Source organism: Phyllobates terribilis, unplaced genomic scaffold, assembly GCF_046119375.1.
Source record: "Phyllobates terribilis strain yellow unplaced genomic scaffold, ASM4611937v1 Scaffold_4__5_contigs__length_816908805, whole genome shotgun sequence".
In the NCBI taxonomy this organism is placed as follows: Eukaryota; Metazoa; Chordata; class Amphibia; order Anura; family Dendrobatidae; genus Phyllobates; species Phyllobates terribilis.
The window spans coordinates 757,195,052-757,209,295 of NW_027362764.1; the positions used below are offsets into that span (position 1 = coordinate 757,195,052).

A 14,244-nucleotide genomic window follows, 5' to 3' on the forward strand; every position below is an offset into this window, starting at 1 on the left:
ACTGAGCCACTTAGCTCTGACTTTTACCTTGTGACCTGGTCTCCATCCTGCTGGACAAAGCATCATCATCACAACATTGCTCCTGGGTTATGGGAGAAGTTGTTCTTGGAGGTTGGTTAGATCCCTTTCTTTATTCATGGCCGTGTTCTTAGGAAAGATTGTGAGTGATCCACCTCCATGAATGAGAAGCCCCCACAAATGAAAGGTCTCAGGAGGCTTTACTGTTGGCAGGACACAGGTCTCACAGTAGCGCTCACCTTTTCTTCTTTGGACAATTATTCTTCCAGTCTGAAGGGGGCTTCATCAGAGAAAATAACTTTACCGCCATCCTCAGCAGTCCGATCCCTGTACTTCATGCACAATGTCAGTCTGTCCTTGATGTTTCCTTTGGAGAAAAGTTGATTCTTTACTGCCCTTTGTCACCAGGCAGTCTCTTAAAAGATTTGCCTCACTTTACATGTAGATGCTTCAACACCTGCCTGCTGCCATCTCGGAGCAAGCTCTGAACTGGTGTTGAACCAATCTCATAGCTGACTCCTCTTATAGAAGGTTCTGTTGGACTTTCTTGGACGCCATGAAGTCTTCTTCACAGCAATTGAACCTCTCTCTTTAGAGTTCTTAATGATCTGATAGATGGTTGATTTAGTACCAATCTTACAAGCAGCAATGTCCTTGTCTGTAAAGCCCTATTTTATGCAAAACCATGGTCAACAGAAAATACAATAATTTCCATCAACCAGTTTGAATTATATGAGATCTCCTGAGCTAACAGGAAGATGACGGAAATGATTTCCGAGAGCCATTTTGTGGCAGGACTGAAAATGAATGAATAAGGCAAGGACTTACTGCAATTTTTTTAGCAATTTATCTGCTTCCTCTTCATAACAATCTAGACTTAAAGCAATTTGCCGCTATAAAAACAGGAGCAGTAAACTTTGTGAAAACCAAAATTTGTGTCAATCTCAAAACTTCTGACACTCCAATGATGTCCATGTACTAGACAGACAGGTACATACATATATTTGCAGGATCTGCTCGATCGGGTGAGTGCAGGGAAAGCCGTAAGACAAGACCCCTTTAAAATTTTTATTTCTATAAAAGCAAAATCCCCTCTTTAAGTCGTCTGATAGGATTCGTTCTTCGGGCTAGGGCAGCATTCTGAGCCAGGCGATATTGCCTTCACCGCACAGTGGGGACTTTTCAGGTGACAGGTACTTATTTAAATCCGTGGAAAAAACAAAATCAGAGCTCCGGCCGTTCCCTTAATTGTGTAATATGTCCCATTATCCCGGCGTGTAGTTAATGCATAATTAAAGGTAAGCTTCGGATGGCGCCGCGTGCGATTAGAGAGAAAAACAAAAATATGGTGTAAAAAGACGAGTAAACGAGAAGGCGGTAAAGTCCATTTGTGACCAACGTGAACCATTGCGAGGGCCCCATTACGGCCCCCTCCTCTTCCTGAGAACAAGTCACAGGACGGCAATTAAGCAGTATGGCACTAATTAACCAAGTGTAGGAGGAAATCCACAAAAACAGGTGGAAAGTAAAAAAAAAGTCCAAGCAAATATCTAGATTCTTTGCTGGATTTTGAATACATAGCTCCAACAGGTAATGTAGGGGTATACTTACTCCGTCGGTAGGATAGGTGATGGGCTCATGGAAAAAGGGACCACAGCTCATGTTGGAGCCCTCATAACAAAACAATTTTAGCAAACAGCCAGAGGACCATAATTCACTACAAGAGATCGGATGTGGAAAGGGGACAAAAACTGGCCGAGCTGTCCTCTTCTCCTTCGGCAATAATGGTGTATATAACATAATACATGAATGTGAATGTTTAAGGTTATTGGCACCTTTTTTAAAATTCATTTACTTCCTAATTGCAAACTACAACTTTCAAGATACTATTCATTAAAATGTTCTACCATTTTAAGGCTGAAGAGAAAATGAAATAAGAGCAGGATAGAAGCTGTGCTGACACATGAACTAAAGAAGACAGCAGCGCACTGGATACAAACAGAGCTCACACCCAGTCTATATTACAGGGAGCGACAATCAAACCTCACATCCAGTCTATATTACTAGGAGACGCAGTCAGATCACATATTCGGCCCATATTACAGGGAGATGCACTCAAACATCACATACAGTCTTATATTATAGTGAGAGGCACTCAGCCCTCACATCCAGCCTATATTACAGGGAGAGGCACACAAATCTCACATCCAGCCTATATTACAGAGAGAGGCACAAAAATCTCACATCCAACCTATATTACAGAGAAAGGCACTCAAATCTCACATCCAGCCTATATTACAGGGAGAGGCACTCAGATCTCACATCCAGCCTATATTACAGGTAGAGGCTCTCAGATCTCACATCCATCCTATATTACTGAGAGAGACAATCAAACCTCAAATCCAGCCTACATTACTGGGAAATACACTCCCACAAGAGAAAAACTTGGAATTTGGATCAGGCTGTAAACTGCATAATAGGTGGCCTGAAAATGAATGAAGGAATTAAGATTGCAGACAAATTACAATTTCATTAGTTAAAGTTAATTATTAACACACGTAAAAATATCAAAACAGATTACCGTATATATTTTATATAAAAATATAGCCACGAGAATAAATAGCATGCTACTTCCCAGTGCAAAAGCCACAAGAGACCCATGAGACTAATCCTTGTGTGGATCTGCGGCACCTCACGCTAGAGCTTGAATTTCTGGTAATTTTTCTCGGTATAAGGTCCTATATATACAGTTGTCCTCAAAAGTTTACATACCCCGGCAGAATTTTTCCTTTCTTGGCCTTGTTTCAGAGAATATGAATGATAACAAAAAACTTTTTCTCCACTCTTGGTTATTGGTTGGGTGAAGCCATTTATTGTCAAACTACTGTGTTTTCTCTTTTTAAATCTTAATGACAACCAAAAAAAAATCCAAATGACCCTGATCAAAAGTTCACATACCCCAGTTCTTAATACCGTGTATTGCCCCCTCTAACATCAATGACAGCTTGAAGTCTTTTGTGGTAGTTGTGGATGAGGTTCTTTATTTTCTCAGATAGTAAAGCTGCCCATTCTTCTTGGCAAAAAGCCTCCAGTTCCTGTAAATTCCTGGGCTGTCTAGCATGAACTGCGCGCTTGAGATCTCTCCAGAGTGGCTCAATGATATTGAGGTCAGGAGACTGAGATGACCACTCCAGAACCTTCACTTTGTTCTGCTGTAACCAATGACAGGTCGACTTGGCCTTGTGTTTTGGATCGTTGTCATGTTGGAACGTCCAAGTACGTCCCATGCGCAGCTTCAGGGCTGATGAGTGCAAATTTGCCTCCAGTATTTGCTGATAATGTGTTGCCTTCATCTTTCCTTCAACTTTTACCAAGTTTCCTGTGTCTTTGTAGCTCACATCCCCAAAACATCAGCTATCCACCTCCGTGCTTTACTGTAGGAATGGTGTTCCTTTCATCATAGGCCTTATTGATCTCTCTCCAAATGTAACATTTATGGTTGTGGCCAAAAAGTTAATTTTTGGTCTCATCACTCCAAATTATCTTGTTCCAGAAGTTTTGAGGCTTGTCTCTGTGCTGTTTGGCATATTGTAGGCGAGATACTTTGTGCCATTTGCGCAGTAATGGCTTTCTTCTGGCGACTCGACCATGCAGCCCATTTTTCTTCCAGTGCCTCCTTATTGTGCATCTTGAAACAGCCACACTGATAGCTTTCAGAGAGTCCTGAATTTCAGCTGATGGTATTTGTTGGTTTTTCTTTGCATCCTGAACAATTTACCTGGCAATTGTGGCCGAAATTTTTGTTGGTCTACCTGACCGTGGTTTGGTTTTTACAGAGCCCCTGATTTTCCATTTGTTAATCACAGTTTGAACGCTGCTGACTGGCATTATCAATTCCTTGGATATTTTTTTGTATCCCTTTCCTGTGTTATACAGTTCAACTACCTTTTCCCGTAGATCTGTTGACAATTCTTTTGCTTTCCCCATGACACACAATCCAGAAACGTCAGTGGCTGGATGAAAGATGCAAGAGTCTGTCTGGATCCCAGAAACTCACTCAGCTTTTATGCACACACACTGATTACAAGCAAACGGGTCACAGGTGAGGATGTTACCTTTAGTAGCCATTCAAACCCATTTGTGTCAAATTCTGTGCATGTTATCAGGCCAAAATCACCAGAGTATGTGAACTTTTGATCAGGGTCATTTGGATGTTTTGGTTGTCATTAAGATTTAAAAAGAGAAAACACAGTAGTTTGGCAATAAATGGCTTCACCCAACCAATAACCATGAGTGGAGAAAAAGTTTTTTTTTGTTATCATTCATATTCTCTGAAACAAGGCCAAGAAAGGAAAAATTCTGCCGGGGTAAGTAAATTTTTGAGCACAACTGTATATAGGTTACCCATATGGAGGCCTCCATTGCTCTAAGATCACTTTTTGTTCTGTGCCCAGGCAATGCAAAGTCCATATAATCCCAAACTGATGTACCAATGACTGGGACAACCCCTGAGGAAGCTATTGATGCGGTGGAGAACTTGGCTGCTACCTTGGCGCCCTGTGAGACATTGGCAAAAAAATGAATGTATAAGAGGGGTTATCAAGTCATGGGATGGGAGCAAACAAGAATGGAACAACGGCTATACCTTCTGACTCTCCCATACACATGCACACTCGACTCAACTGAGCGTGCATGAGTCCTCAATGCGGAGGGAGGAGTAAGTTGATGCTTAACACCAGAAGAAAGGATTGTGGCTTTAAAGAGAAATTACGGCATGAACCAGCCCCAATTTGGTGCCCCCTCACCTGTATGTCTGCCCCCTACAATATGGGCCCAAGAAATAGGAAACTGCATCAAAAGAACATAAGACCAAAAAACGAGCGTCAGGTATTACTCTCCTGTCTCCTCCCGCGCAGGTCGCTGTGTTAAGCATCAGGTGTAGGACAGAAAATGTAAATTGCATGTGGGTGTTAAGAATTCGTTTTCGCGCCCCCTCCACAGGTGAGATCTCAGGCTGTCACTGTCTGATTACTGCCGCGGCAGACAATGGCCCTGGCACATCAGCAGGACGACGGGACCCCGACGCATGCCATCCACCGGAGCAGCTGTTTGCCGAGAATGTATCAGTGTCCCGACTCATGCGACTGACTGGCTAATTGTTGTCAGGCCTGCCAGATCGCGTCAGCTGCTCATCCGTAATGGCAAGGAAACGCGGGGAAATAGATTTATATGGGACATGTGACACGTTCAGACAAGCAGATTTATTTGCAAAAATAAAACATGATTTGAAAATGTTTTCATTTGTTAAATTTTTTTCAAATGTAATTTTTGCTTATTTATTTTTAAATCTTAATGTTTTACATTACGTGTTTCATTAGTGTTAAATTCTCTCTCTCATATATATATATACATACACAAAAAAAAAAAACCACAGAATGTAAAACAAAAATCTAAAAAAAAAACAAAAACAAAAAAAAAAGGATAGAAGATGTGCTGGCATATAAGCTAATGAAGACAGCAGCATCCTGGATACTCAAACAGCCTATATTCCTGAGAGAGACAATCAGACCTCACATCCAACCTATACTACTGGTAGCGACACTCCAACAAAAGTAAAAAGCTTTTATTTTTATAAAAATGTGAAATAAGATAAAATACATTCTATATATATACTTCTTTCTATCTATCCATCTATAAGTATATCTTTTAGCTTTTTTACATTTTTGTTGTTTTCCATTTTTATACATCTGTCACGAATTTTATGGATAGCTGACAAAAATTATCACAACCCCTCTAATGATTTGAAGGGGTTTAAGCAATTGACCCCTTACGAACATCCGCTGTCCAGTGATGTGGACGGTGTGTCGATCGATGCTTTTGTTCCATTTTTATTGAGGAGAGGTGAAAAGGTCTTTTTGGAAGGAAAAAATAAACTTACAAAAAAAATTATTTATACATTTTTTCTTTTAACTTTCATGGTTTTCTTTCATTTGGGGAGATTTATTTTGGATTTCTTTCGCACAGGGTTACAGCGGTATTATCACAAAACAGCAGGATGGTTGTAATCAGCTTAATGTCAGGAGAAACCCTTCTGATAAAGAGAGACCGTACAATGGAAAGAACGTCGTTTAGACGGCTACTCACTGTGGCATGTGATATTGTGAGGATTCCATTTTTCACCATACACTTTCTTCTTTGCCAAACTTTTCTCAGACTGAAAAGAAAAAAAATATCCATAATCATCTACAGAGATCATAGAAACATCATCTACATCACAATGAGCTTCACTAGAACTCCCCCGTGTAAGCTGTCACATACAGCTGGAATGGTGAGTGCAGCTCTGGAGTATAATACAGGAGGTAACTCAGGATCAGTGCAGGATAAGTAATGTAATGTATGTACACAGTGACTGCACCAGCAGAATAGTGAGCGCAGCTCTGGAGTATAATACAGGATGTAACTCAGGATCAGTACAGGATCAGTAATGTAATGTATGTACACAGTGACTGCACCAGCAGAATAGTGAGTGCAGCTCTGGAGTATAATACAGGAGATAACTCAGGATCAGTACAGGATCAGTAATGTAATGTATGTACACAGTGACTGCACCAGCAGAATAGTGAGTGCAGCTCTGGAGTATAATAAAGGAGGTAACTCAGGATCAGTAATGTAATGTATGTACATAGTGACTGCACCAGCAGAATAGCGAGTGCAGCTCTGGAGTATAATACAGGAGGCAACCCAAGATCAGTACAGGATCAGTAATGTAATGTATGTACACAGTGACTGCACCAGCAGAATAGTGAGTGCAGCTCTGGAGTATAATACAGGATGTAACTCAGGATCAGTACAGGATCAGTAATTTAATGTATGTACACAGTGACTGCACCAGCAGAATAGTGAGTGCAGCTCTGGAGTATAATACAGGAGGTAACTCAGGATCAGTACAGGATCAGTAATGCAATGTATGTACACAGTGACTGCACCAGCAGAATAGTGAGTGCAGCTCTGGAGTATAATACAGGATGTAACTCAGGATCAGTAATGTATGTACACAGTGACTGCACCAGCAGAATAGTGAGTGCTGCTCTGGAGTATAATACAGGATGTAACTCAGGATCAGTACAGGATAAGTAATGTAATGTAATGTATGTACACAGTGACTGCACCAGCAGAATAGTGAGTGCTGCTCTGGAGTATAATACAGGATGTAACTCAGGATCAGTACAGGATAAGTAATGTAATGTATGTACACAGTGACTGCACCAACAGAATAGTGAGTGCAGCTCTGGGGTATAATACAGGATGTAACTCAGGATCAGTAATGTAATGTATGTACACAGTGACTGCACCAGCAGAATAGTGAGTGCAGCTCTGGAGTATAATACAGGCTGTAACTCAGGATCAGTAATGTAATGTATATACACAGTGACTGCACCAGCAGAATAGTGAGTGCAGCTCTGGAGTATAATACAGGATGTAACTCAGGATCAGTACAGGATCTGTAATGTAATGTATGTACACAGTGACTGCACCAGCAGAATAGTGAGTGCAGCTCTGGAGTATAATACAGGATGTAACTCAGGATCAGTAATGTAATGTATGTACACAGTGACTGCACCAGCAGTATAGTGAGTGCAGCTCTGGAGTATAATACAGCATGTAACTCAGGATCAATAATGTAATGTACAAAGCGACACAAACTTTTATATAAAACTTATAAGTAAAAAGGTAATCAATTATAAACATGCCAATTAACAACCGCACATTTCTACAACACTACAACACAGCGCTCCTCTCCTTTGTATGAGGATGTTTTTATCTTTTTCTAGGTCCGTCAGTTACATTCTGTAATACAGGACTAAATCCGCTGTAATTTGTATGTCTTTATCCACCACGAGAGGGAGAGGAGCGCTGCTCCATGAACATTCGGGGAATACTGACACTTCACACTATTACCCCTTCAGGGATATTAATGTATCCAGTTACGAGAAAGAAGCGATTGTGAATAAATTCCTTCAGCTTGGTGCAAATGAAAGTGACAACAGGAGCACTGGAGAGGAAGAGGAAGAGTACGACAACCTCCAAACCAAGAGAATGTGCAGGTGGTGGTGGCGGACACCGAAAATTTTAGTTTTTTGCTTGTACCTGACGTCCAATCAGACAGGACAACTAGTCCAGGCCTCCAGGACGGCACAACTATATGTGGCGGCAAAAGAAAACATACTTAGCTTCCCAGCACAGTCTCAAGAACATGGAGAAGGTTCACACTGAGCAGATGAGAGAGTCTGGAGAACCTCATGGTGCCTGCAACATCGTCCGCCATGTCTGATTTGGCCGTGGGTCAGCATTGGTCCTCTGAGGGTCCAAATGATAGTCACAGGCACCGAGACCCTCCGAACCGTCGTGAGACAACACAATGGTGCAGGGGGTGCTAAGTTCCGGCCGCCACGAAACATCGCCCGGCCTCAGGCGGTCAGAATGTGTGGGCCGACCATGGATGATGAAGCCATTGACTGGGACATTATGTAACAGGGCATCAGTTCTGGCCAAGTAAATGTTCCCTTCATTTTCTCGAGAAGTGAACACTGAATTTTGGAGCGGTTACAAATCTCAGGACTTCATTCAGTGCCTGCAGGTATCTATATAAACATATTGCCATGATAACAGGACCCAGCACAGATGAGGCTACATACTACACATGAAGGTGCTGGGGCCACTGCAAATCCATGGGGACCCACTAAAGCCCAAGATCCATCAGAAGTAAAGTCCTATCCTTACCCATCACTCTTCTTTAACAGGTAGCCTTTCTTCTCGCTGCCGTACTCCTTGTTCCCTTGGAGCTGGTGCATACTGTATCCTCCCTGCCTGCTCTGCGAGTCCTAGAAATAAAGAAAAATAACATTTATACTCAGAAGACAACATGTCAACATGACCAAAGGATCCAAAAAGATGTGCGGAGGAAAAACAATACCAGAAGAAAATTATCTCATCTACATAATTTTCTAATCCTATACATAGGGGGCAGTATTATAGTAGTGATATTCTTGTACATAGGGGGCAGTATTATAGTAGTTATATTCTTGCACATAGGGGCAGTATTATAGTAGTTATATTCTTGCACATAGGGACAGTATTATAGCAGTTATATTCTTGTACATAGGGGCAGTATTATAGTAGTTATATTCTTGCACATAGGGACAGTATTATAGCAGTTATATTCTTGAGCATAGGGGCAGTATTATAGTAGTGATATTCTTGTACATAGGGGCAGTATTATAGTAGTTATATTCTTATACATAGGGGGCAGTATTATAGTAGTTATATTCTTATACATAGGGGGCAGTATTATAGTAGTTATATTCTTGTACATAGGGGGCAGTATTATAGTAGTTATATTCTTGCACATAGGAGCAGTATTATAGTAGTTATATTCTTGTACATAGGAGCAGTATTATAGTAGTTATATTCTTGCACATAGGGACAGTATTATAGTAGTTATATTCTTGCACATAGGGACAGTATTATAGCAGTTATATTCTTGAGCATAGAGGCAGTATTATAGTAGTGATATTCTTGTACATAGGGGCAGTATTATAGTAGTTATATTCTTATACACAGGGGGCAGTATTATAGTAGTTATATTCTTATACATAGGGGGCAGTATTATAGTAGTTATATTCTTGAACATAGGGGGCAGTATTATAGTAGTTATATTCTTGCACATAGGAGCAGTATTATAGTAGTTATATTCCTGTACATAGGAGCAGTATTATAGTAGTTATATTCTTGTACATAGGGGGCAGTATTATAGTAGTTATATTCTTGTACATAGGAGCAGTATTATAGTAGTTATATTCTTGTACATAGGGGGCAGTATTATAGTAGTGATATTCTTGTACATAGGGGCAGTATTATAGTAGTTATATTCTTATACATAGGGGGCAGTATTATAGTAGTTATATTCTTGTACATAGGGGGCAGTATTATAGTAGTTATATTCTTGCACATAGGGACAGTATTATAGCAGTTATATTCTTGTACATAGGAGCAGTATTATAGTAGTTATATTCATGTACATAGGGGGCAGTATTATAGTAGTTATATTCTTGTATATAGGGGGCAGTATTATAGTAGTTATATTCATGTACATAGGAGCAGTATTATAGTAGTTATATTCTTGTACATAGGGGCAGTATTACAGTAGTTATAGTCTTGTACATAGGAGCAGTATTATAGTAGTTATATTCTTGTACATAGGAGCAGTATTATAGTAGTTATATTCTTGTACATAGGAGCAGTATTATAGTAGTTATATTCTTGTACATAGAGACAATATTATAGTAGTTATATTCTTGTACATAGGAGCAGTATTATAGTAGTTATATTCTTGTACATAGGAGCAGTATTATAGTAGTTATATTCTTGTACATAGGGGCAGTATTATAGTAGTTATATTCTTGTACATAGAGACAATATTATAGTAGTTATATTCTTGTACATAGGAGCAGTATTATAGTAGTTATATTCTTGTACATAGGGGCAGTATTATAGTAGTTATATTATTGTACATAGGGGACAGTGTTATAATAGTTATATTCTTGTACATAGGAGCAGTATTATAGTAGTTATATTCTTGTACATAGGGGCAGTATTATAGTAGTTATATTCTTGTACATAGGAGCAGTATTATAGTAGTTATATTCTTGTACATAGGGGCAGTATTATAGTAGTTATATTCTTGTACATAGGAGCAGTATTATAGTAGTTATATTCTTGTACATAGGAGCAGTATTATAGTAGTTATATTCTTGTACATAGGGGCAGTATTATAGTAGTTATATTCTTGTACATAGAGACAATATTATAGTAGTTATATTCTTGTACATAGGAGCAGTATTATAGTAGTTATATTCTTGTACATAGGGGCAGTATTATAGTAGTTATATTCTTGTACATAGGGGGCAGTATTATAGTAGTTATATTCTTGTACATAGGAGCAGTATTATAGTAGTTATATTCTTGTACATAGGGGCAGTATTATAGTAGTTATATTCTTGTACATAGGAGCAGTATTATAGTAGTTATATTCTTGTACATAGGGGACAGTGTTATAATAGTTATATTCTTGTACATAGGAGCAGTATTATAGTAGTTATATTCTTGTACATAGGGGCAGTATTATAGTAGTTATATTCTTATACAAAGCTGGCAGTATTATAGTAGTTATATTCTTGTACATAGGGGAAGTATTATAGTAGTTATATTCTTGTACATAGGGGGCAGTATTATAGTAGTTATATTCTTGTACATAGGGGCAGTATTATAGTAGTTATATTCTTGTACATAGGAGCAGTATTATAGTAGTTATATTCTTGTACATAGGGAGCAGTATTATAGTAGTTATATTCTTGTACATAGGAGCAGTATTATAGTAGTTATATTCTTGTACATAGGAGCAGTATTATAGTAGTTATATTCTTGTACATAGGAGCAGTATTATAGTAGTTATATTCTTGTACATAGGGAGTAGTATTATAGTAGTTATATTCTTGTACATAGGAGCAGTATTATAGTAGTGATATTCTTGTACATAGGGGCAGTATTATAGTAGTTATATTCTTATACATAGGGGGCAGTATTATAGTAGTTATATTCTTATACATAGGGGGCAGTATTATAGTAGTTATATTCTTGTACATAGGGGGCAGTATTATAGTAGTTATATTCTTGCACATAGGAGCAGTATTATAGTAGTTATATTCTTGTACATAGGAGCAGTATTATAGTAGTTATATTCTTGCACATAGGGACAGTATTATAGTAGTTATATTCTTGCACATAGGGACAGTATTATAGCAGTTATATTCTTGAGCATAGAGGCAGTATTATAGTAGTGATATTCTTGTACATAGGGGCAGTATTATAGTAGTTATATTCTTATACACAGGGGGCAGTATTATAGTAGTTATATTCTTATACATAGGGGGCAGTATTATAGTAGTTATATTCTTGAACATAGGGGGCAGTATTATAGTAGTTATATTCTTGCACATAGGAGCAGTATTATAGTAGTTATATTCCTGTACATAGGAGCAGTATTATAGTAGTTATATTCTTGTACATAGGGGGCAGTATTATAGTAGTTATATTCTTGTACATAGGAGCAGTATTATAGTAGTTATATTCTTGTACATAGGGGGCAGTATTATAGAAGTGATATTCTTGTACATAGGGGCAGTATTATAGTAGTTATATTCTTATACATAGGGGGCAGTATTATAGTAGTTATATTCTTGTACATAGGGGGCAGTATTATAGTAGTTATATTCTTGCACATAGGGACAGTATTATAGCAGTTATATTCTTGTACATAGGAGCAGTATTATAGTAGTTATATTCATGTACATAGGGGGCAGTATTATAGTAGTTATATTCTTGTATATAGGGGGCAGTATTATAGTAGTTATATTCATGTACATAGGAGCAGTATTATAGTAGTTATATTCTTGTACATAGGGGCAGTATTACAGTAGTTATAGTCTTGTACATAGGAGCAGTATTATAGTAGTTATATTCTTGTACATAGGAGCAGTATTATAGTAGTTATATTCTTGTACATAGGAGCAGTATTATAGTAGTTATATTCTTGTACATAGGGGCAGTATTATAGTAGTTATATTCTTGTACATAGAGACAATATTATAGTAGTTATATTCTTGTACATAGGAGCAGTATTATAGTAGTTATATTCTTGTACATAGGAGCAGTATTATAGTAGTTATATTCTTGTACATAGGGGCAGTATTATAGTAGTTATATTCTTGTACATAGAGACAATATTATAGTAGTTATATTCTTGTACATAGGAGCAGTATTATAGTAGTTATATTCCTGTACATAGGGGCAGTATTATAGTAGTTATATTCTTGTACATAGGGGACAGTGTTATAATAGTTATATTCTTGTACATAGGAGCAGTATTATAGTAGTTATATTCTTGTACATAGGGGCAGTATTATAGTAGTTATATTCTTGTACATAGGGGGCAGTATTATAGTAGTTATATTCTTGTACATAGGAGCAGTATTATAGTAGTTATATTCTTGTACATAGGGGCAGTATTATAGTAGTTATATTCTTGTACATAGGAGCAGTATTATAGTACTTATATTCTTGTACATAGGAGCAGTATTATAGTAGTTATATTCTTGTACATAGGGGCAGTATTATAGTAGTTATATTCTTATACAAAGCTGGCAGTATTATAGTAGTTATATTCTTGTACATAGGGGAAGTATTATAGTAGTTATATTCTTGTACATAGGGGGCAGTATTATAGTAGTTATATTCTTGTACATAGGGGCAGTATTATAGTAGTTATATTCTTGTACATAGGAGCAGTATTATAGTAGTTATATTCTTGTACATAGGGAGCAGTATTATAGTAGTTATATTTCTGTACATAGGAGCAGTATTATAGTACTTATATTCTTGTACATAGGGGCAGTATTATAGTAGTTATATTCTTGTACATAGGGAGCAGTATTATAGTAGTTATATTTCTGTACATAGGAGCAGTATTATAGTAGTTATATACTTGTACATGGGAGCAGTATTATAGTAGTTATATTCTTGTACATAGGGGGCAGTATTATAGTAGTTATATTCTTGTACATAGGAGCAGTATTATAGTAGTTATATTCTTGTACATAGGGAGCAGTATTATAGTAGTTATATTCTTGTACATAGGAGCAGTACTATAGTAGTTATATTCTTGTACATAGGAGCAGTACTATAGTAGTTATATTCTTGTACATAGGAGCAGTATTATAGTAGTTATATTTTTGTACATAGGAGCAGTATTATAGTAGTTATATTTTTGTACATAGGAGCAGTATTATAGTAGTTATATTCTTGTATATAGGGGGCAGTATTATAGTAGTTATATTCCTGTACATAGGGGGCAGTATTATAGTAGTTATATTCTTGTATATAGGGGGCAGTATTATAGTAGTTATATTCCTGTACATAGGGGGCAGTATTATAGTAGCTATATTCTTGTACATAGGAGCAGTATTATAGTAGTTATATTCTTGTACATAGGGAGCAGTATTATAGTAGTTATATTCTTGTACATAGGAGCAGTATTATAGTAGTTATATTCTTGTACATAGGAGCAGTATTATAGTAGTTATATTCTTGTACATAGGGAGCAGTATTATA

General features: G+C 37.6%; 1 protein-coding gene across 3 annotated transcripts in view; it reads right to left on the minus strand.

Annotated features, from left to right (window-relative positions):
• Positions 1-14,244, minus strand: part of ASAP1 (ArfGAP with SH3 domain, ankyrin repeat and PH domain 1) — a 328,274-nt gene that overhangs the window by 51,230 nt on the left and 262,800 nt on the right. For all 3 annotated transcript variants that reach the window (XM_073679894.1, XM_073679892.1, XM_073679893.1), the window contains 2 exons: positions 8,800-8,900; positions 6,163-6,232 (listed from right to left, as the gene is read on the minus strand). In XM_073679894.1, coding sequence (XP_073535995.1) covers positions 6,163-6,232; positions 8,800-8,900 — 171 coding nt within the window. The remainder of the gene's footprint in view (positions 1-6,162; positions 6,233-8,799; positions 8,901-14,244) is intronic.